Source organism: Penicillium roqueforti (genome assembly GCF_015533775.1).
Source record: "Penicillium roqueforti strain LCP96 04111 chromosome Unknown scaffold_14, whole genome shotgun sequence".
Classification (NCBI taxonomy): domain Eukaryota; kingdom Fungi; phylum Ascomycota; class Eurotiomycetes; order Eurotiales; family Aspergillaceae; genus Penicillium; species Penicillium roqueforti.
The window spans coordinates 235481-259163 of record NW_024067578.1 but is presented as its reverse complement, the minus strand read 5'-3'; the positions used below and the strand labels follow the sequence as shown (position 1 = coordinate 259163).

The 23683-nt window shown below is 49.2% G+C and overlaps 7 protein-coding genes across 7 annotated transcripts; 3 read left to right on the top strand and 4 right to left on the bottom strand.

The window, feature by feature from the left end:
- Positions 1-6: 6 nt before the first annotated feature.
- Positions 7-4306, top strand: LCP9604111_5725 (M protein repeat protein; the record flags this gene model as incomplete). The annotated part of the gene is made up of 4 exons (XM_039073567.1): positions 7-3800; positions 3851-3862; positions 4010-4080; positions 4128-4306. The coding sequence occupies 4 exons, from the start codon at positions 7-9 to the stop codon at positions 4304-4306; spliced, it is 4056 nt and encodes a 1351-aa protein (XP_038928236.1).
- A 389-nt stretch (positions 4307-4695) lies between these two features.
- On the bottom strand, positions 4696-5899 carry LCP9604111_5724 (Saf4/Yju2 family protein; the record flags this gene model as incomplete). The annotated part of the gene is made up of 3 exons (XM_039073566.1): positions 4696-5764; positions 5815-5824; positions 5887-5899. 3 exons carry the CDS (start codon positions 5897-5899, stop codon positions 4696-4698), a joined length of 1092 nt encoding a protein of 363 aa, XP_038928235.1.
- A 289-nt stretch (positions 5900-6188) lies between these two features.
- LCP9604111_5723 (uncharacterized protein) lies at positions 6189-7447 on the top strand (the record flags this gene model as incomplete). The annotated part of the gene is made up of 3 exons (XM_039073565.1): positions 6189-6191; positions 7145-7308; positions 7378-7447. The coding sequence occupies 3 exons, from the start codon at positions 6189-6191 to the stop codon at positions 7445-7447; spliced, it is 237 nt and encodes a 78-aa protein (XP_038928234.1).
- Positions 7448-13183: 5736 nt separating this feature from the next.
- Positions 13184-15757, top strand: LCP9604111_5722 (uncharacterized protein; the record flags this gene model as incomplete). The annotated part of the gene is made up of 1 exon (XM_039073564.1): positions 13184-15757. The coding sequence occupies one exon, from the start codon at positions 13184-13186 to the stop codon at positions 15755-15757; it is 2574 nt and encodes an 857-aa protein (XP_038928233.1).
- A 130-nt stretch (positions 15758-15887) lies between these two features.
- Positions 15888-17659, bottom strand: LCP9604111_5721 (MDR family MFS transporter; the record flags this gene model as incomplete). The annotated part of the gene is made up of 4 exons (XM_039073563.1): positions 15888-16628; positions 16676-17135; positions 17192-17529; positions 17576-17659. The coding sequence occupies 4 exons, from the start codon at positions 17657-17659 to the stop codon at positions 15888-15890; spliced, it is 1623 nt and encodes a 540-aa protein (XP_038928232.1).
- A 308-nt stretch (positions 17660-17967) lies between these two features.
- LCP9604111_5720 (putative LaeA-like methyltransferase) lies at positions 17968-19094 on the bottom strand (the record flags this gene model as incomplete). The annotated part of the gene is made up of 4 exons (XM_039073562.1): positions 17968-18392; positions 18482-18747; positions 18809-18910; positions 18967-19094. The coding sequence occupies 4 exons, from the start codon at positions 19092-19094 to the stop codon at positions 17968-17970; spliced, it is 921 nt and encodes a 306-aa protein (XP_038928231.1).
- Positions 19095-19790: 696 nt separating this feature from the next.
- LCP9604111_5719 (glutamine amidotransferase subunit DUG2) lies at positions 19791-22947 on the bottom strand (the record flags this gene model as incomplete). The annotated part of the gene is made up of 6 exons (XM_039073560.1): positions 19791-21484; positions 21536-21722; positions 21779-22321; positions 22372-22503; positions 22555-22680; positions 22747-22947. 6 exons carry the CDS (start codon positions 22945-22947, stop codon positions 19791-19793), a joined length of 2883 nt encoding a protein of 960 aa, XP_038928230.1.
- Positions 22948-23683: the final 736 nt, after the last annotated feature.

The window sequence follows — 23683 nt, the reverse complement described above, 5'->3', positions numbered from 1 at the left end:
ACCGATATGTCGTCAAACGAACCGGTCGTCGCCCCTGCTCCTGTGGAGGTCGATGAGAATGAGCCCCCAGCCACCCCGATAGATTCGAGCATCGTCTCTGAAAGCGACGAGTTGCTTAAGCCCAGCCCCGAAGTATCCAAGGAAAGCCGTGCGATCTCTCCGGCCAAGGCTAGCCCTGATACACCGAGCACCGAGAAGCGTCCTGTGTCTGGCGCATCCACCACCAAACGGCCCACCTCATCCTCCGCCTCGAAACCTACGACGGGTACCACCCGACCGACCTCCGGCACTCTGAACAAACCTCCCACTCGTCCCCCGGCCACGACAACCACCCGGAAGCAACTGAGCACCTCGACTGTCTCGTCCCACCGGTCTCACAAGTCAGTCAGCAGCTCTGCAGATGAGAAGCCTCGGTCTGTGGCGAGCTCAGGAGATGAGAGGCGCGGAATCTCTGGATCTGCGAAGCGCATGTCTATGGCCGGTACAGCCTCGACCCGCGCTCCTCTCAAACCCACCTCGTCTTTCGATCGTAGATCGAGCGTTGCAGGCCCCACTGCCGAGAGGAAGCCCGCCACCACAAGTGCGCGCACCGCGACCGCGACCTCTACAAGCAAGCCCGTGGGCAGGCTGACTTCGACGACGACACCTGCAAGCCGGACTGCTACTTCTACCTCCACCGCTAGACCTGCTACTGTTCGGCCACCCTCGACTACGAGCACCGCTAGGCCTGTCACTGCCACCGACTCCAAGAAGCGATTGAGTACGCTTCCTGGGTCAATTGGCCGTGCTGGTGATTCTGAGAAGCTGCAGGCCCTCCAGACTAAGCTCGCCGAGAGCGAGGAGACCGTCGCTAGTCTGAAGTCTGAATTGGAGACTGTCAATGAGAAGCTCAGCCAGCTTTCTGTCTCGGCCCAAGAACCCCTGGGTGATACTGGTGCCACCGAGGCCATTCGCGCGGATCACGCCGCAGAGATTGAGAAATTGACATCAGCCCATGCCGACGAGCTCCAGGCCCTGCAAGCGCGACTAGACGAAGCCGAGTCCCAACGGAAAGAACTGGAGAAGAGCTCGCAAAAGGAGTTGGAGGAAGCCAGACAATCCGCCGCGGCGCAAGGGGATGACAGGACAGTTGCCCTGCTTGACGAGCTCAAGGCAACACATCAAACCCAGCTTGAGGCCATCGAAAAAGAGCTGGCAGAGCACAAGTCTGCAGCTACTCACTTCGAGGAGCAGATCGGTGCTCTGAAGAAGGAACTCGAGTTTCAAAAGCTTGCTCTGGAAGAAGAAAAAGCTCTAGAGCTCGAAAACTTCAACCGAGAACTCAAGGGCCGTGATCAGGTGTTAGAAAATCTTAACACGGAGATTGCTAAGCTGACTACACTCAAGGAGCAAGAGGTCCGTGCTGCGGAAGAGTCTGCTAAGGAGAGTGTTTCTGGTCTTCAAGAGCAAGTAGCCGCACTCGAGGCGAAGCTTGCTGCGGCTGAGTCTGCTACACAGGAAAGCTCCGAGGAGAACCCTTTGATCGCCGAGAAGGATCAAGAAATCACCGAGCTTAAGCAGGCCCTTGAGAAAATTCAAAGTGAGCTCCAGGAGGCACGTGACGCCGCGGCCACTGAATTGTCATCGAAGGTTGTGGAGTTAGAGACTGCCCATGAGGCTGCTATCGCAAGCCTCAAGGCCGAACATGAAAGTGCTATCAGTGAGATTTCGGCTTCCCACGCGGAAAAACTCACTAGTGCCATAGCGGCGGCGGAATCGAGCGGGGCAGAACACACCACGCAAATCCAGGAACTCCGTGATGCCCTCGAGGCGTCCAAGGCCACTGCCCAGAAAGGACAAGAAGATGCCGTTGCTGAACTGAAGGCCGCACATGATGCAGAACTCAAATCGCTACAGGAACAGCTGGAGGCTTCCGAGAATGCCCTCAGTGAGTCCCGCCGTGCACTGGATGAGGGTAATGCCTCCGCACAAGATGTTGCCATCCAAGAGATTGACGCTCTTCGACAAAAGTGTGAGTCGCTGGAATCACAACTGACCACTGGCACTGGGAAAATCAATGCGCTGCTCGAAGAAATGCAGCTCAAGCAAGCTGAAGTCGAAAAGATCTCCCGCACTCTACGGGATAATGAAGATCACTCCAAGCAAGAAGGTTTACAGAAGGACAATAAGATGAAGGCTCTGGAGCAGAAGGCTGCAGAAGCTGTTGTGCTTCTCGAACAACACACCTTGCAGGCTGCGGATGTGGCTGAGAAGCACGCAAAGGCCCTCGAAGAGTTGAAAGCTGAACATGCTGCTCAGCTTGAATCCGAATTAGAGCGGGTCAAGGAGGCATCGGGATCTAATGAAAGCGCTCTGAGTGATCTTCAGACGAAGCACACAAAGGCTCTGGAAGAATTGAAGGCTGAACATGCTGCTCAGCTTGCATCCGAATTAGAGCGGGTCAAGGAGGCATCGGGATCCAATGAAAGCGCTCTGAGTGATCTTCAGACGAAGCACGATGAGTTGCTTGCCACAAACAAGGAATTAGAGTCTACCCACGCTACCCGGATTCAGTCGCTTGAAGCTGATTTGAGGGCGGTGATCGAAAACCACGCTCTTGAGATTGCTACCCACACCGAGGGTCGCGAAAAGGAGACCGCCGAACTCCAAAATCAATTCGAAGAAACCCAGGCGAAGTTGCAAGCCGAGATTTCCGCTTTGCAGAGTTCCAGCAAAGCTGATGCCGAGCTTCACAAGCAGCAAATCGCCGAACTGCAAAAAGGCTTTGAAGAGGCCAAAACCCAGCTGCGGGCTGAGATCGAGGCTGCCCAAACCTCCAAGGCTGCTGAAATCGATGCTGAGCACAACAAGGCAATTGCCGAACTGCTGCAGGGATTTGAAAAGACCAAAGCTCAGCTGCAGGTTGAGATTGAGGCTGCCAAGGCCTCCAGGGCCACTGACCTCGATGCTGAGCACAACAAGGCCATTGCCGAACTGCTGGAGGGCTTCGAACAGACCAAAGCCAAGCTGCAGGTTGAGATTGAGGCTGTTCATACCTCCAAGGCTGCTGAAATCGATGCCGAGCACGGAAAGGCGATCGAGCAGCTTCTAACTATGAGCGAGGCTAAGCTGTCTGGCCTCAGGGAGGAGTTCGAGGCTTCTAATAATACCAAGATTGCCGATCTCCAGAAGGCCCACGATGCAGCACTAGCCAGTGTCAACGAGCAGTTGTCTCAGGCCAAGGCCGCTGCCCAAGACACCTCCGTTCTGGATGACTTAAAGGCCACAGTCGCCGATCTGCAGGCCAAGCTTGCTGATTCTGAGAAGGCTCGCCTTGCGGTACAGGAATCTGCCACCACTTCTTCCAAGGAAATTGAGGGTTACTCAGCTGAGCTCGCCAAGATCCAGGCCGACCATGCTGCACTTGGAGAGAAATACCAAGCCGCGGTCGCCCAGGTGGGTGAACTCGAGAGACTTGCCAAGGACTCAGACAGCCAGAAGTCGCACCTTGAGTCGATTATGAAGCAGCTCTCTGAATCCCGCGACCAGCTCCTCAAGGCCAAGGCCGATAACGCCGCCATCTCCGACTCGCTCGTTGATTGCAGGAACCAAAACAAGACCTTGTCCGAGAAGCTTGAAGCTGGCGAACGTGACCTGAACGATCAGATCGACAAGAACATGGGTCTCCTCAACCAGCTTGGCGACGTTGATTCCGCTATCTCTGCCAGCCGCCGACGGGTCCGCGAACTCGAAACCGAGCTCGCAGTTCTGAAGGCGGACAGTGGCGAGAAGAGCAGCTCTTCGGGCTTGGACGCTAGCCGGTGGGCGACAGCTGATGAGGGTAGCGACAACGCTGAAGATGGGGGTCCAGCCACAACGGAAGGTGAGGACCTAGGCCCATCCATTGAGGGAACGGTGGGAGATCCCCGATTGAAGAAGTCTTCCTACTCATCAGATCTTCCCGCATTCCACCCATTCACATGATTATGAAGACTATTCAGCGTATACAGAGGACTAATACATTCCATAGATGGCCAGCCTGCAAGAACAGCTTAGGCACATCCGAACAGCCAGTGAGGATTGGTACAGCGAGCACCACAGGTCAGTCAAATATGCGCTCGTATTGAAAATCATGCTGATCCCTCCAGACTCATTGCCGAACTTGCTCAACTCCGCCGGCAAGCATCCTCCGACTCTCCCAGCCCTTCGACCACACCCAATTCCGAAGTCCCACCAGCCCCCGAGCCAGAACCTTCTCGCACCCGCGCCGCAACAGTCTCATTTTTCGGGAGACGCTAAGTTTCGCGTGGATATGGCACCTTTCTGAGCTCTTAGTCGTGATGCAGCACGACTTAATCTTGAATCCTGTTTCACTCTGCTCTTGTGATTCTACTGTATGTAATAACTACGCAGGATACCCTGTCTTACTATGTCGGGGTTTCCCACTATTCTTGTTTCAATATCTTTATCTTACACATACAACTTGTTTGAGTTGAACTTTGTGTCATCCGTCTTGCGTTACTGCAATGGTCAGATTAGTACTTACTAGCGAGAGATGCGTAAGTGTTCGATGCTTGGTCCAAGAATGCAGGAATGGATAATTCAAGCGCAATGATCGAAAGTCTAGAACAAAGTGGGTATCTCAATATAAAACAATAAAGTTCAAAGAACGCCTTTCCCCATGCCCCGAAATAGTGCGCAAAGGTGAATTCAAAATCACTCCGAGTCGGAAGGGTAGCTGACCAGCGCTGATGTCGGCGCCACGGCAGAGGAATTGACTTCTGTGCCACTGTGGTCTTCACGGAGGGATGGAGTCGAAGAGGTGGCAACTTTCCTCTTCTTGATGCTAGGCTGCCATGCATTCTGATTATCTGCATCATTCACCAAGAACGGATCAATCATAGCACGAGTATTCCCAACCAGCTCACGGTGTAGAGAAGCTTTCCGCGTCGCAACCAAGTCATCCTTCTTAAGTCGCTTCGAAGAACGAGATTTCTTCTCTTCCGGCCGCGTCTTTGGTGCAGGCTTTTCCGCCCGCTGCTCAAACATAGGCTGAAGACGAGTCATACGGGCAGCACGCACAGCCGGGTCCTCGCCAAACTCCACCATGCTCGCTCTCTGCCGATCCCCCTCAGTCTCATCCAAAAGCTCAATCCCAAGACTCATTTTATCCTTGAGGGCCTCCGTCTTCGCCTTAGTCTTCTCAAGCCCCTTCCTTTGCTGCCGAAACGTCCTCCGCAACCGCATCGACTTCTCATACGGATCCTCCCAATCGCGATTCTGCCGTTCCTGAAGCTCAATAATACGAGTCGCCTCCGTCCGCGCACGAATCTTATCCTCAACCTTACCCTCGATCTTCGAAAAAGGATCCTTCTCCGCGGGATCCATCTCTCGCGCGTACGGCTTGATAGCAATCTCCCCAGGCTGCAGCTCCTTATCCTCGCCAGTATCACGTTTCCGCCCACCCTCGGTAACGACATACGCCGTGTTCTGGGGATCGGTCTTGATCTCGATGGTCCCGCCACATACGGTGTGTTTCATGCGGAAGCTGTATATCGGCGTCGAGTAGTAGTTGCCTACTTTTTTCTTCTCTGCGTTGAAGCGCACGCCCTGGCCGATTATTACGGGGTGCGGTTTGCACGTTGTGCACCATACTGCGAAGGGCATCTCGAAGCGCACGATTAGCGCGCCTGTTGTGTGCAGGTGGCGGGCGCGCGCGCCGAGTGCGTGCTTCCCTGCGAGTTTGTTTCCGGTTGTTAGGCCTTCTTGGTCTGGGGGGACATAGCTGGTGGAAATGTGAGCTGGGGGTTATGTGGATTTGGATGTTTTGCTGACCGTCCCATATCTATTGAGGTGGCATGTTAGTTGGTTGTTTCGTATGTTCTTTGGGGTGGGATTAGGACTTACTGAAGCCTTGCATCTTGGGCGAGTTGGGTAGGTGTTGCCGTCAGTGTAATTGAAGCTTAGAGAGTGTACAGGTTACTGGCCGCGCGAAGACAGCCAGTCCGAGTTGATAGTGTTGTAGAAGCGAAGTTGTCGGCGGAACTGACTTTAGTCGGAGATAGCGGGATTAAGACGGGTGCGGATGACTCATCATTTATTTTTGCATGTATACTTGAAGACATCACCAGAAACAAAACAAACCGACCATTCAACAAAGTAGATCAAAGAAAGATTTATCAGGCTAATCAACCATAACGCTTGATATAATGGTACACTGAAATATACCGACATACATCGACCTCATTCTTACAGCATGAACCCATACTTCGTCATACATTCTTATGAATAACTTTTTCGTTACCCAATTTTGCTAAACTATTTAGATAGGGTTTCTGGGCTGATTCAAGAATCAGATTTGCATTTCCTTTTCTATTCCTCCTTTCTTGCGAGGCCTCCGTTTTTAGTAACATCTATCGCATCCAGTCGCCCGAAGCCTTCTCGGAAAATGGACCAAGGCACGCGCAAAGAGACAGAGCGGCTGATCTTGGAGCTGCTATTGGAAGACGTGAACAGCAATATCCATAGGCTCGGAGAACAGCCATTGCCGAAGGATACAACTCACCCGACCTACAGACTAGAAGAACTAGAGCCTGACAGGAGGGTGGCACTTCATATATGGAAATCCGAAATCGAAAGACAAAGGGTCACATTGAGATATTCTCAGATGGCTAAAGCTCTATCCCCAGGAAGGGAGGTGAAGGAGACACAATTTCCCAAGGGAACGAAGACATTTTCCAAACATACCTCCACCGCTATTCAGAAGCTGGTTCGCTTTTTCAAGAACCTCATGCGATCTATCAAAGCCCTGATTCCCGCCCACTTCTCACTGCCCCAGGTCTGCAGCTCCTGTAGAGAAGTCCACAGCGAAATCTTCAAAACACAATGCTCCCACTTCTATTGCAAGAATTGCTTGATCCGCATGGTCACAAAATCTTTAGTAGTTGAATCCTTGTTCTCTCTACAATGCTGCCACAAGAAAATCGAAGGCTCGGAAATGAAGAAGATGATAGGGTCCGCATTGGCCCAAGAACAAAGGAAGAGGCAAACCGAGCTCAGCGATCCAGACCGAACCTATTGTTCGGATTGCACATGCTCTCGATATATCTCGCCAGCGAATAAATCTTGGCCAGATTTGATCTTTAAACCGGCTTTAACCTGCAAGTGTGGTGTACGCACGTGCAGGGTATGCAAGAAGAGTGCTCACGAGGGCAAGTGTCTACCTCAGCTAGACTGGTTGATGGAGAAATTGATGAACAAGAAGATTTGGAAGCGATGTACTAAATGCAGCCGTGTGATTGAGCTTAAAGAGGGCTGTCCTCATATCATGTAAGTGGTTCTTTGGCCCTTTATCGACCCTCTAAGCTATTTACGGGGACTTTTAATGACACCTGACAGTTGTATTTGCAGAGCCCAATGGTGCTACCACTGCGGGAAGAAATGGAAAACTTGCGACTGTCCGAAATAGGGATGAGAATCAATTCAAAAAATTGATTTTTATCACTCCAACCGATTCATCAAGACCGACCATGTGGATAATACACTGGTTATTCTGACTGAACTTGGCCCGGAGAGTAAAATATATGACCTGAGTACGCTTGGCTTGGAGGATTCTGATGATATATGAAATTGCTCAACTACTTATATGTGAGTAATGTGGTGTTGCCTTCTTTCGCTCAAGGTAAGCTAATTGATACTTCCATATTGCTATACAAGCGAAAATCGAGACACGTACATAATTTCAGAGTCATGCGTAGTATATGCATATTAGGCACTGTATAAGCTCCGATAGTTCCTTGGAAGCTAGATTTTAGATACTAAAAGAGCGTATTATTTGTGCTGTATGGAGGCCTTGCTTTTCGGGCATTCGCATGGGTATACGTAGTATCAACCTCACCACCAACTCTCTTTTGCCAAAAGAGGGTTATTTATTTTCATAACACATCTCTTACTCTGGACCCCTCCATCACGTGGGCTACGATACGGATCAGGATACGCAGTCTCTAAGTCTTACAGCTATTATTGGTGGACAGAACGAGGAGACGAACGAACCAAAGAAATAATAAACAAGATAGGGAGTCACGTTCATGAGATACCGAAAGAATATGGGCACGGCCATTTCAATGGGACTAGGGTTAGAGACAGAAGATCACTTGGCCAAGTATAAGAAGAAAAGACCCTCTTCCAATTCATTCTCTGTCGAGATTCGGCAAACTGGCGATTCCATTGAAAATGCCATCAGCTTGACCGACACCCCCAAAGTTGAGATTTGGCGTGAATGTGTCTCCTGCCGGGACGATCATCTCCAAGACAAAATGCTCAAGACAAAATGCTCGCACTTCTATTGCAAGGGTTGCTTGGTTCGCCTGTTCAAAAATGCTTTGCGTGATGAATCCTTATTCCCTCCTCGATGCTGCCGCAATCCAATTACGGCCTCGAAGACGATTCTCGGATCCGCATTGGTTCAACAGCACAAAGACAAGGTGATTGAGCTCAATGACCCCGACAGGACATATTGTTCTGATTTGAAGTGCGCCCGATACCTCCCACGAAATGGCACGCGAGCTAAGGTTTGCAAATGCGCGAGCTGTGGAGTACGCACATGCAGGAAATGCAAAAAAAGCGCCCACGATGGACCCTGTCTATACAAGCTTGATGCGCTTTTGGAGGAATTGGCGGATTGCAAGCAATGGCAACGATGCTCCAAATGCAGCCGTCTGGTCGAGCTCAGAACAGGCTGTAATCACATCACGTAAGGGCGATTTCATTTATCATTGATTACTCTCTTCGCTGTCTTCCACTGTGGGAGCGTTTGGACTCACATCTACTAGGTGCTTTTGCAAGTTCGAATTCTGTTATCTTTGCGGGAAAAGGTGGAAAACGTGTCCCTGTATCTTCGCAGACGAAGATAATCTTTACGAATGAGATTGAACTAGCCGAGTCAAGAGAGTGCTCTAGGTCTGCCTTGGGGTGAACAGGATAAGGTACACAAATGATCTGGGAGATCGACATTACCTAGCCCTAGAGTCAATCGATCTCATTTATTTTCAAGGATTAGCCTAAATTGAGCATTAAGTAGCTACCTTGTCAACAATGAGGCATTTACTGACCTGTGGTTTCTAAACATGGAGAAAAAAGACACATATGTTAGCCATCATAATTGCATAGTCTTCTCAGTTATATAGACTTTTCTGTAAATACGATACAAAGTACTATAATAAGGAGCATATAAGTTCTTTATACCCCTCATTATGACTTCACTTAAAAAGGAATATTTGGTAAACACGGTCAAAGTTCTCGATGTTCTAAGACTATTCCACCTCGTTTTGCAAGGGAATCCACAATTTTGTTCATAAATCAACACATTCACTCTGATTTGGACTCAGATCACAGTGACTACTAACCGAGCTATGACACAGTTAGGAGAACTCATGAGTAAGATTCGGGGACGCATCTTCACGAGGGGTGCAGCCCTGTCACTGGATAAAGAGCTTGAACAAAAAGCCTCGTCAAATCCTAAAATGCAAGGGAAGATGTCTGCGGTGCCAGGTGAGTATGTTATCTCGGATGATAGCGATGAAGACTTGCTTGATGAAGGCTTGGATGATCAGTATGAGTGTACATGTTGTACGGAAAAGTATCCGCAGTCGGATATTATTCAAACCGAATGTGCTCACACTTATTGTCGGGAATGTATTGTGCGCCTTTTTGAGAATGCCCTTGCAAACGAAGCCTCATTTCCTCCTCGATGCTGCCGCCTGCCAATTGCTGTCTCTATCACCGTCGAGGATATGATAGGCATTGAGATTATGAAGAGATACAAGGAAAGAAACACCGAGGTCAACGACTGTCATAGAACTTATTGTTCAACCTCACCCTGCTATCGCTATATCCCGCCACAGAACATCCGCCGTGGGGTGGGAATCTGCCAGTCCTGTGCCGCTCGAACGTGCGCCGATTGCAAAAGGCAGGGACATAGAGGTAATTGCAACCATCAGAACACCGAGAAGTGTAAGCGTGCTTCTAAGGCAAAGAATCGTAAGCGTGTTTCTAAGGTCAAGAAGCGCAAGAGAGCTTCTAATGCCAAGGAGCGGAAGAGTGCTTCTAATGAGAAGGCTAAGCAAGCTTATGATGACGAGATGAATGATAATTTGCTGGAACGCCTGGCAAATAGGAAGAAGTGGAAGCGATGTTCAAATTGCTCTAGAATGATAGAGCATATCGATGGCTGCATGCACATATCGTAGGCCGAATGCTGCTCCCGTGAATCTCAGAACCCTTGAAAACTGACCACGTCGTCTAGCTGCCTATGTGGATGGGAATTCTGTTATGTGTGTGGCGAAAAGTGGCGGAACTCCCGTCATTGGTGAATGTTCTTCTCGTACTCAATCAAGACTTTACCCAAGACTATGCTACGCTCAGAGAGTGGTCTCACCTAATTAGGCAAGGTATTTTTTTGGCACTCAATTTCAATACGTGTGAGTGACATATACCATAGTCCAGGCCTCGAAAATGGTAGCTCAATACACTAAAGATCAAGAAATCTATCACTATTCATGAGGCCTGTACAATCCATCCATAGTACATATGGATGGGCTTGTAGTAATGCCAGGCTACTATTATACATAAGAAATAGCATACTTAACCTCTGCAATTCATCAATGGTATAGCGTATGAACCAGCTACCATAACGCGAAAGTTTATCCAGTAGTGCCTGTATTGCAGTACGCGAACCAAGCCTCTCTTCCTGCCAGCGCCGCTTCAAATTATCCACGTCTCTTTTTGTTATACAACTCCCCTGATTTATAGGATCGGTAGGATTGGTGGCTGTTGTACGACGAAAATCGAGGATCAAACGATTTGGAAAGAATCTTAAAGATACTCCGACCGATTCCGTTTTATCTCTCGCTGGCGGTGGGCGGTCCATGTTGATACTAGTGATCCTAGGTAGTTGTGTATATGACTAGTAATAGTCATAGTATAGCGATCGGTAAGGATATCGTAAGGATATCTCGACGACAATGCCTTCCACCACCGAGCCTACCCACCATGTCTGCCACCATGCCTTCCATCGAGCCTGCCGAAGTACGCCCGCGAAGGGGCAACTAGTAGAAAGATGTACCGTTTCAGGGATTTTTTCAATGTGACGATCTTCATATGTCGTGGCAGGCTCGGTGGAAGGCATGGTGGAAAGCATGGTGGGTAGGCTCGGTGGTGGCTGCCACAGGCATGGCGATAGAGATAGAACAGAAGGAAGAAGCAATAACTGAGGTGGAAGTTCATATAGAACTCAGGTATGATCCATTTTTCTCCACTTTTTGCATTTCATTGCCGCCCCTGACCGCCTAACCAGGTCTGCTAGCCGCATTCTCCTTGGGAAATACTCAAGGTTGTCATTGGCTTTGTCGACCAGTCACCAAGCATTCAGCAACTTCAGCTATCAGAGCTAACTATGCCGTCGTTGACATCAGGCTAAGCGCTAAGCCAGGCTTTCCAGTTGAACAAGCGACGAAACTCGTTCCTACGATTGATCCTGACATGATTGAGCCACTTAACCGCTTTTCGGATATGCTTGCCGATATGAACAGCGATGATCCTGTCATTCGATGCTGTGCGGCCGCACAGCTTACAGTATTATTCCCTTTAATGAAACAACTCGCCTTTGCAAAGAACGTCGCCGGCGTCCATTATGCTGCAAGGGATATGGATCACAGTTGTCTCCGGTTCCTGTTCTGATCTGTAGGGAGTAAGTCGTCTTGTATCTCTTTTTATTCCCTTGATTTCCGTGACACCCTGGTCATGCCCAATGTTTGTTTGAAATTCTTGCAGTTGTCTATCTCATGATAGAGACTGTTTGTATTTTATTTTTCTGTTTCAATCCTTCATCGTGACGATCCTATCATGATAGAGTGTACCCCGTACCAAAGTCAGAACCCCATTGCTATTTTGGGACAGAAATCTCAGACTAAGCATATTGTACCAGCAAGATCTTATTATAGACAAAAGTTGCGTCTCTATACTTTTTCACTGTGGTAATCGTACATATAAGGATTCCCACGTAGGTGAGAGTTAGCACTGTTTGTATATATGGAGTAACTCAATGGTTCTTTTACGGAGCCATCTACGAAATGGAACCTTGGAGGAAAATCCTGATGCGAATTCTATCCTTTACAACATCTTTACTTTAATTTCATTTATGATTATATCATTTCTTTCGACTTCCTTTGCATTCTTTACATTAGATAGATTGTTTGCTAGATAGTTCTATAAAGCGATACGTATATTATAGAAATTTCAAGTGGGATATACCTCGACGAGGTCATAGTAAAAGTCCCCCAGGACCGATACCAGATATATACCGACCTTATAAAAGCTATAACTATGAAAACATATAGCTAGAAGACTGAAGCAGTGGTACAGCTAGCTCTGTAAAACTTGGTCTTCCCGAATTTATACACTTGGTACCTTATTCTAGTCTTTCGCGGCTGGAGCACCGAAGAGAGTATCCGTGCCCCAGCTTTAAACATACTAAATCTCCGGACACTTTATATCGAACGTTGGCATGCACCCATCCACCTATTTCCTTACCATTAGGACTATCTTACTGGTCGGATTCCGGTTCATTTTAATACCTCCCCTCTGCTGCACGATATAAATGACCGCTGCTTGTGTACATCTAGAAGGTTTTCCCAAGGTTGTTGAATCTTCGAGTTCAAAACCCTTGGAGCGGCCTGTACTATTCTAAACTAAAGTAGCTCAACATAGTATAGGTCTCTACTATTCCTCCACCCCTTAGCCCACGTGACTTCTGTAATCCAGTTTCAATGTCAGCTCCGAGGTCACAAAAAAGTGCAGATGATAGTCACGCCACCTTCCCTTTTGGCACACGTATTGAAAGTGGAGTGCCATGATTGACCTCTCGTGGCAGACAGCTCGATTTCAACTTATTTGCTTTGATATTTTGTATTGACTTGGCGTGTGTCGGATGAGCTCCATGGCAGCTTTGATAGCCATAATCACAGTCAATTAAACAGAAGATAAAGTCACCTTGGTCTAACTACCTGGGTCCAAAACGTATTGCTGCTCCGACGTCCAAATTAAAGTTCCTTTTGGATCATTGTTCTTCCGCCCCAGATCAATCCGTGGATCAGTCTACGCGGAAGCTTCGAATCAACAGTGGCCTGCGTGTCTTCCAATCGACATCATGTTGCCCAAATTCTTGCAAAGCAGCTACATTCGCTATAAGGATGATACCAACAGCTTTGCAACCTGGCTCCTTAAGGCAGCCGGCAAATGTGGCTACCAACCCCAGGGCCTCGCTTCTGCCGCGCCCACCTCCAAAAATGGCAAAAGCAAGAGCAGAAATAAGGCGGCAAATGACTCAGATCCAGTCCAGTACACCATGACTGTTAAGGATCTTCAATTGCTGGCTGATGTTGTGGCCAAGTCTGCTCTCACTGTGCCTACACAAGTTCTCATCATCGTCAAAAGAGCGATCAAATTGAGGAAACATGTCACGTCTTGGTTTTTGGGGCAAGGCGACTCTGACAATAACAAGCGACACACTCATTTTATCTCCGCACTGGAAAAGGTCTGTGAGACCCTGGAATGGAAGATGAACAACTCTTCCAATCCGGATAGTAATCAACCTCCTCCAACCTCCGAATCCGGAGGTGGCGATGCCGACCTTGACATGTTCCTCAACAAATTTGCTGTACTTACCGTCGAGGAGCCACAAGAGACTCAAGAGGGACAGCAGAAATCCCCCGAATCGAAACAGGTTGTGAAGGTGGAGATTGTTGAGAATGACGAGGATGAGGACACGAGTTATTTCCGCCTCATATTCTTCAAAACATACTGCATGTTCCAAGATTTGAACAACATGCGGGCGTTTATCTCTCATACCTGGTCAGAGTACCGAGATAACAAGATCGATCTTATGAACGCTGCTATCGTGACTGACAGTGCGTTGCAACTTGCCCGAGATCTTGTGCAGGAGGTGGTGGATGACTGGAGCACATCCACCCCCTCTATCGATAACCTCCAGGAAATGGTCTTCAATGTCGCTTGTTTTACTCGGGGCATCGATGCGACCCCATCTATTGAAATCGGCCTACCATATAATAAACACATGTCCGATGTAGCCGAGTGGTGCTATTTGCCAACACGGATCTTACTGGAATCATTCCGAGACGTTCTGCAGGATAATCATCTTCCGGTCTTCAAGAAAGGCTTTTTCGGCACTTACGATCCCAAGGCTAACAGAGAGGGGATGTCTGTGGGCCAGAAATTCAACGAAGACAAAATCATTTTTGTCCAACTAATGCCAGAGTTCTGCATGATCGATAAGTTTGGTATTCGTATGCTTACCTCCGATGCGATTACTGCAGGTCTTGTTGAGTTTTGCAGGACCAAAAAGGCTACCCTGTGGCTTAGCTTCGCTGCACAGGTGCTCCTTGACGTTCATCACATCATGCGTTACAGCACTTTAGGTGCATTTGACGACCTTCGGATGTCTGGACTGCGTATCACAAAAACTATCGACGACTACTTCAAGGGTACCAAATCACACCCGCAGCCCCAATTCTGGCCCAAGGAGGGTGATGAAGAAATCAAAGATATACACTTCACTGTGGCTTCATGGATTATCCAGGACCCCTTCTTAGAACGGAAGCGTGTTTCGATCCCAGGCTATGATGCATCAGAAAAACATGTGCTTTTCTCTCAGCATGCCATCCTTTGTGGATTGAGCCTGTTTCATCTCAACACCCGGATGCAGTCTGTTGGCCAACAGCTTGTGACTCAATGGTATGATGTCCAGCAACTGGCTTTCTTGTACAATCTCGCAAACACTGATGGGCATATGAACTTGATTTGGCCTGATATGGAAGCGTTTATTAAGATTCACGGAGAGTCACATATATTCATTGGTTCTCGACCAAAGAACGCTAGCGAGTCTTTGAATAGGCTTGAATTGGCCACAGGCATATCGTCCGCCGCTAAGTTTGCCCGCGGTTCGCGCAAGAGACAAGACTTCCATCGCCCTGATGGAAAGAATCCCAGAGTGCTGACGCCAACAACTACGATCGCGAACTTGTTCCGGGCCCAGTATGTGTCTGGTTTTAGGGAAGAAGACGGCATTAGAACAATTGACAATGTTCTGGATACGCTTTCTCAGGAACCGTGTCTCAGGGAGACCAGCAAGGAGCTCCAGCCCTCCGATCTGCAAGTCATGTTCCAACAGAAGTGGTCCCATACCCGAAATATTGGCACCCTGCAACTTCTTACTCTTTTGAAGAGCAGGTTGTCCAAAGAAGAGCCTTTGCTCCTATTCAACTACTTCGGCATGCACAAGCGCTCCCTGGAGCTGCTGAGGCTGATCAGAGCAAAAGAACATCACAAGTTTGTCCAATATTTTACGACTGCGTACATGCCCGATGAATCTCTCATCTCAAACATTGTGATTCTGGTCCACCATGTTGCGCGAGGCTCGGCACAAAATGCGCGTGCATTGGGAATGTCTTCCATGGGCAATGGCAGTCAGATTTGCAGTCGAATTGTCATGAGCTGTGGTGAAGTCATGCGGGATTATCTTCGGAAGAATGGAGATGTGGCATGCAAAGAGCTAAGGGTTTTCTGCAAGAACAAAAAGCCAATACAGGATGAGATCGACTATGATAAGGGCAGGTCCGAAGAGTTTGGCTACTGGTTTGGTATTGAAGAGGCTTTAGACCCAAAGGTTCTCGCCTCGCTCATGACCGGGATCCCAATAGCTTAGCTGATGGCTCTGGTTAAGCTCTTCAACAATCGACGAATACAAGGGGGATTTTATGTATCAATTGCCCTTATTTATGTGATATTGATGCATTCTTATGTCTGACATATACTACTGGCAAAATATATTGAATCTATACGCTATGTACATTCTCAACGACCGACGTCTTCTCAACATTCAGTCCCGTCTTAGTCTCAACATGCTCCTTATTCAGCTTAGCTTTTAGAATAAAAGCCGAAAAGAAGACACCAACAGCAGACATGCACGTGTAAAGAATCCACATATTCCTCAGACTCCAAGCAAAAGCCTCCCTAACAGCAAGCAACTGCGTGGGATCAGTAATGAATTTAATCGACTCGATACTCGCAGCAGCCGAATCCCCAGACATCTGAGCCGCCATGCTGGTCGACATCCCGGAAGCCAACAAGCTGGACTGCTTCTGGCCCATACTGTTCTGGAAGACGACGCCGCCAATCACAATGGAGGCCGCGGTTGCCATATTGCGAATGAAGCCGATGGTTGCCGTAGCGGTTGCAGTGTCCTCCTGTGAGACCATGGCCTGGATGGCGATTATGGGCGTTTGGAAGAGGAATCCGGCACCAAGACCGCCGAGGATCTGGTACCCGACTATCTCGCCGACGGAGGATCCCACCCCGAGGTTGATGTACAGCCCGTTCCCGATGGTCATTAGTGCCAGGCCGATCCAGATTAGTTCTAGGTATCGACCTGTGCGGTGGATTATTGCGCCGGTAAACATGCCGGAGAATGCTTCCGTCACCACAAGCGGGAGAATGAGGACGCCGGAGCTCATTGGTGAGGAGCCGTGCACGGATTGTAGGTATAGGGGGATGTAGTATTCCCCGGCAATGAAGACCTGTAAGTCGTTAGTGGTTGAAACGACCAAGGGGATGCTATACTAACAAAGCCATGCGCAAATGCCACTAGCAAGGTGGCAATGTTAGAGAATCGGGTGAAGATATCCATGGGCATCAAGGGATACTTGGCTAGTTTCTTCTCGCTGTAGACAAACAGCAAGGAACACAAAGACCCAAAAACAATGAGACAGATCACCTGCGGTGATTTCCAGGCAAACGTCTCGCCGCCGAAGTCCAATCCTAATAGAAGCATGAGAGTAAGACCCAGCACAGAGAAACTACCGAACCAGTCAATGGCGCGGACGCCATCCATAATTTTCGTCTGGGGGTTGTGCACATCCAAGAAAAAGAAAAGGAGTACAAATGTCACCCCCGAGACCGGGAGATTGATCCAATAAGTCCATCTCCAAGTGACATACTGGCTGAAAGCACCTCCAAGCAACGGTCCAACCCCACCAGCAAAAGCCCACATGACCTCCATCAGGCCGAGATATAAACTGCGGTGTCTGTTACGAGTCAGTAAACACAGAGAAGCCAAAAGCAGGTAACCAAGATATCTTACCTGACACTGAACAAATCGGAAATAATAATCGTAACCAGCTGGAGCAAACCACCACCAGCAACGCCCTGCAGCGCTCGACCAGCGATCAACATCTCCATACTAGTAGCAGCAGCGCAAACAATCGAGCTGAGGAAAAACCACCCAACAGCCAAGAGCAAGATAGGTTTCCGCCCCCAGATATCAGAAAGCTTGGCCCAGATACACGCGCTGGCGGCGGAGCTGAGAAGGTATGCGCCGCCAATCCACGTATACCCAGCAGACGAGTGGAAGTACGCGGCGATTGTTGGGATCGCCGTGGCCATGATCGTTTGATCTAGCGCGGCGATAAACATCGATAGCTAGTGGGATTAGTAGGTGAATATGAGGATTTGGTTCCTATCTTACTGAAAGGGCTACCATAATAGCGGCAACTTGGACTTTGCTTCGCCCTTTGGGCGGAGCTTCCTGGATTTCTATTGATGCTGCCATTTCTGGGAGATCTGGAGTTGGAGATTTCAATTTTTGAAGTTGAAGACTTGAAAATATTTTTCGGATCGGTTTTGTGGGGCTCATCTGGTATGGATTCTTAGTCGGTTAGTATGGTAGATGATACTGATCTTGGATGGGGGTAAGATAGAGCGTTATAGGCCTGGTTTACATCAGAAAAGAGTTTGAATGAATAAAAAAGTTCCATTTGTGAAAGCGCCACCCACATATAGTCAGTATGTGCTAACTCAACGCCAACGAAGACGAAAAAAAGAGACCCCAGTAAACCAGTAGCAATTCGAAACGAAGTATTAGCCAACCCTCCTACCAACCGTAACTCCAAAGTTAACCAGCGCCGTCGCAGACTCACAATGAGCCTCAAACTCGCGAACCAGCCCATCAACAATCCCACGTGCCTGCTTAAGATCCTCAGCTTGACCGATAACAACCATAGAAGGTGGCGTCAGCGCACGCATCACACCCGCGACCCATTTCTGCGCGAAAGGCCGCATATGGTCTTTCCCAGCAGTAGTGTAGGTCTCGCGGACGACGTCGGTGAACCCATGCGCAGAGATCTGATCATACACGCACTGCGGCGCAAACGGCCATAGACCTAGTTTCAGCATGGCCTCGATCACGCATGACCGCAGTCGGGTTATTGCTGTTGGTTCGGGTACCGCGTCTGTGCAGAACGCTGTGTGGTCGACTTCTTCCCATTGGATCCAGCCGTTTGGTTCTGCGGTTGTTTTGTTAGTTGGGAGTCCAAGTTTGAGAGTAGTGGCTGTTTGTTTTTGTGGCGAGAGTAAGAGGTGAGGAAAGACATACTTAGTAAAGCGCGCGCGTTGGCGAGCACACGTGCGTAATCTGCTTGTTTCAAGCCTGCTGTGAGGAGTCGGATGTGTACGAGGTCATATCGGCCGCGGTGAGCTTCTGGGAACGGGCGCAGTGCGTCGTGGACGCTTAGTTTGATTGGCATCTGGCCAGGTCGTTGGATCTCGTGGCCCCGTGGGTATTGGGCTGAGGAGATGTCGAAGCCGTGGAGCTCGACTGACTTGTTCGGGAGGATATTGGCGACATCTTCGAGCCAGACGCTGTAGTGGGTTAGCTTGTGTGTGACAGTGGTTTTGGTTTCAGATCCTCAAATCAACATACCCAGTGCCAGTGCCAATGTCGGCTACTGCCGTCAGGTCTCTTGGAATAGACGGGTGAATGACGTTGGAGAGCTCCACGAGAAAGCGATGCTGGTCATTGAGACTATCAGGTGTTAGCAGGGAGATCGATAGATATTCCCAGGAAATATTTGAACATACCGTGTAGTCTCGGCCTCATCTCGATCTAGCAGGTAGACTGGCGAGACACTCCCCATATTGCCCAAGACTTTGAAAAGCCTGGACAAATTGGAGAGAAGTCTCTGGAACGAGGAAAACATTTTGGCCATTTTGGTAAGGTAGCCAACACGAATGAGTTTGATGTGAATGAGAAAGTGACTGACAGAGTCATCTTCCTCTTCTTATAGTCTTTTCTCTGATCATAAAATTCTCTGAATATTCAAATATCCAAATATCCAAACCTCAATCACCTCAATCTCCATATGCCAGCAAACAAAGAAAGTCATCTTGGATCTCCACATAAGAACCACGCGCTAGTTCACATCCCCGCGCCACGATCGAACGGATTGACCTATCCGATACTCTTCTTAGATCTTGAGTATTAGACGTTCATGCATGGAATCCCCTATTCGGCTTAGGCCGAGTTTCTTGCTGGCTAGTGACATGGATACATCAAACTCAGCCCAATATCCAGACAGCCTTAACTTTCCTGTTGGAGAGGGGCTTATACGAGACATCTGTACATGGTAGAATTGGGAAGTCGAAATGCAAAAGTCCCGGCGTCGCCGTGGTCGTCTACTCCGTAAAAAAGCCCCAAGGCGTTGTCTTTTGGCTTTATGGAGTCAAACGGAGTGTGGAATACAGACTGGTCATGAGTCTACAGACTATCGGTCTGGAGGAATTCAGATGTAATGAACGCCCAAAGAATGCCACATCCCCGGAATAGATACATATCAAATGTAATTTTAGACAGTTATTTTACAAAATGAGACCCCAAAAAAAGAGAGATAAGACACCATTGGCTCTCAAGACTTATCCACCAAATTAGCAAACACATACCGGAAAATCTCCCGGCTCTTATACAAATTCTCCACCCGCATGCGCTCGTTATCCAAGTGGGCGTTGTCACTCGCCTGCCCACAAGGCAAGTTAGCTGCCGGGGCCGAAAACTCCTTTTCCAGGAACCGGATGGTCGGAATCGACCCGCCCTCACGGATGAACATCGGTTTCACTTTGGCTGCGCCAGGCGCAACAGGCGGTGTTCTGGCAATCGGATCAGACTTGGGTCGGATTGGCAATGCAACTGACTCTTCACTCGATGCCGATGTGGCTTGTGTGAGGGTGGATGACGTTGGCACTGTGGAGGCCGTTTGCGAGGACCGTTTGCGCGCGGCTTCCTTGCCTGCTGATGAGGTCGTTGTCGATGTGATTACCCGCTCAACGTGCGAGGCTAGACTGTCGTCGGAGTCTTTCCGGCGGAGTTCAGGGATTGGGCCCGCGCTGGGTTTGGGCTTGCTCGCTGGGTGAATGTTTGGAGACTGTGCGATAGGTAGGTATTGGAGTTTCGGGTCCTCTTGGACCGGGGTCCACGCTGCGGTGATCGCCTCTGACAGCGTGGCGAAGATTTCGTTATCTGGGTCTCCGAGCCAGGCGTCGGATTTGCCAGTGATTTCGACTGTGAGGTCGTTTTGTGAGTCGAGCAGTGCGAATTGCTCTTGTGCATAGGCGGTGAGGTCGGCTGCGACTTCGTCGGCGTGCTGATCAGGTACGATACGGATCGATAGAGTTGCCTTGGCTCGGCGCGCGATGGTCGTTGCGCTCTTGCTTCCAGGAACTTCCACTGAGTGGACGGTCAAGGCGGGTTCGCGCCAGCGATGCGTCAAGGACTTGATCAGCGCCTGACTGTCGGGGATCTCTGGGTGCTGCACAAGCAATACATCGGAAATAGCCTCAAACCTCTTCTGCTCGGCGTCCGTGAGTGGCCTGACAGCATCGTGGAAGCCAGGCAGATTAATTTTGCCTTTGCGTCCGACAATCGTGGACAAAAGCATGGTAATATCTTTGACTGGTTCATCCAGCAATGTACTGCCGTCGATACCACTGTGAAGGTCAGGGTGGTCGCTAGTCACGACCAAATTGGCGTGCACGACTCCGCGCAGCCCATAAGTTAAGCACGGATTGTAGTCATCAAGCCAGTAACTGTTCGCTAGGAGAACCCAGTCTACAGATCCGATCTGAGCCTTGTGCTCGCGGACTGTTTCGTGGAAACCTTGGGATCCGGATTCTTCCTCGCCCTCAATGAGGAAAATGACGTTGCATCGCAAGGTCTTCGTCCGGGCGAGATCAGCCGCGGCATACAGTGATGCCAGAATAGGTCCCTTGTTATCAGAGACACCGCGGCCGTACAGAAACCCGTTAATGGAAGTGAGCTGATAAGGATCTGTCCGCCACTTGGGTCGGTTCGTCTCCGCACCCACAACGTCATAGTGGCCATAGAAGAGGATAGTCTTGTCCACCTTTTCAGGTGATGTAGCGTTGAATCTAGCATAAACAATGGGATTGGTGTCCTGGCCGGTAGGCAGGAGCTTGGTCTTCGCACCGAGGTAGTTGCAGTGTCGCCGAAGGAAAGCAGCACCCTGGTTGCATTCGCCAGCGAATTTGGGACTTGCTGAGATAGTCTTGAAAGAGACGAACTTTGCAAGGCTGTTGACCATTTCGTCTGGGTAAGATTTAGCGAGCGTTCGACGCGAATAGACTGTATGGGACGTACCGTTGCTGATCGGAGGAAGCTCTTCCTGGGTCGAGAAAAACTCAGTCAAATCCCAGATTCCTACTGAGTTGTCATTTCCACCAGTGGCGTAGAGCTGGCGATCTTTGAACCGTCCAACAGCCGAGGCGAGCATGGTGCCCTCGTGAGCGACCCAGCCACCGACCTCTTCGAACCGAGAGTTGAATTTCTAGCGGCGGTCAGCGGAAGTCGATTTGAAGGCGACAAAAATAGACCAGTACATACCTTGACCGTTCCACTAGAGTCACCACAAATAGCGATACCCTGGATCACGTGCACAGCCCACAGATCACCGGTATGTCTAGTGATCCGCTTAACGAGCTGCTGAGAGTCCAAATTCCAAATGTTAAGGGCGCCGCCCGCCAAGCCACAGTAGAGTAGTGATCCCTCAACAGCAACACTTAACACAGGATCTCCATTCTGTAGCTTGGCGATTTGGGACGGAGCCGCGCCAGGATCCTGACCCAAGCGCCACAACTTCACCACACCATCGCCCGCACCAGTCAAAAGAACCTCCTCGGAAGGAGCGGATTCAACCAGGCCTTTGACTAGAAGCATAGAGTAGACGTAGCCATGATGCGCGAATAGCTTATGATGATCCCGCTTGAAGCTCAACACATGACCACCGTCGGAGAGGGCACCATCCGATGATCCGGGAGCTCGAGTACCATCCGGTCCTCGGGAATCAAAGAAGCGATGCGTCCGTTTGGACGGATGGGCGGACGATGCTTGGTTCAATGTTAAACCTTCCTCGGAAAGATCACACCACTGTTTGGGTCAGAATGTCGCTAAATAGGGTACAGACACGGGTCAAGTACCTGGATACTGGTGTTCTGTGCACCGCAGTAAATAGTTTGGTTATCGGATGAATAGACTACTGAAAATATATCGCCCACATCGTGGTGTGAATAAATCGAGTAGAGACGCTCAAATGTTCGCGTGGACCACACCTATCCACGTCATTAATCCCGGCCCCGAGATTCTTCAATTGCATGACTCACATTGATCACGGAGTCGCCCCCACTTGAAAATAGTAAGTTCCCATCTTCGGAGAGATAAAGGCCTAGCACACTCTCTTTGTGTGCGTGGACGGATACCACGAGATCAAAGGTTTCCAGGGACCACGCCTAATGAAACGGTTAGGCTCAAGCCTTGGCGTAGCAAAACATAGACAGAAAAGAATCGAAACTAACGACAATATCTCCTCCTTGCAAGCCAGCAAAAACACAGTGTTCATCAAGAGCCAGAGCGAGAACGGAGCGACTGGCGAGCACGCGGTGACCGATGCCGCAGTCACTATTTGGCAGGGCACTGGCATCGGCATGAGTATGAGAATCAGACTCCCAGGTTTTCTGATCCTCCTCGGACGTGCTTTCTGATTCGACTAAGTCCATAATCAGTCCAATATGCTTTAATTGCAATGGTCTGCAACGGTCCAATGGTCTGTGATGGTCGTTGTGGAGAGTGAAGTGATGTTGGTGTTCTCGTTTTGTCTCCGCTGCAAATGAACCAAACAGAACACTGGAAATCTCCCTTCACTCCATTCTGCTTTCTTTTTGGTTTTCGAGGTTGAAGAGCTTCAGTATTTTTGGGGAAATGCAGGAATACAAAGAAATATAAAAGGAATATGAATCATCAAGGCGGTACGGCAAAAAAAAAGGAAATAATAGCAAGAAGATATTGCACCATCGATAAAGTATTTGACTCACCATCCCTAGCATCCCTTTGATTCCGACAACAAGTCCTTCTATAGAGAAAAGACATCAGTTGTCGAATCCATTCGCTTGAGCTCTATGCCACGGTCGCATGTCCATTGCGTGGGTTTGAATATTCTAGGAAGTCAGAACTATGAGACGCACCTTGGTTCCCACAATAGCCGTGCTAAGGGGGTACTGGGGCGACGGCTGATCATGATAGTGTATGTACGGAGTATGCGGTTCAAGATTCAGGATGGATTCGAGATAGATTTAGATCGAGTGGGTTTGCAGTATCAATGAAAATAGTCCATGAAAAGACAATGAAGTGCACACCGATGTTGATCTGCACTCCAATGGAATCTTGAAAGCTTTATTGATAAGGGAGAGATACCTACATGTACTCCGGACTTGCCAGCTGAGATCCTGCCCGAGA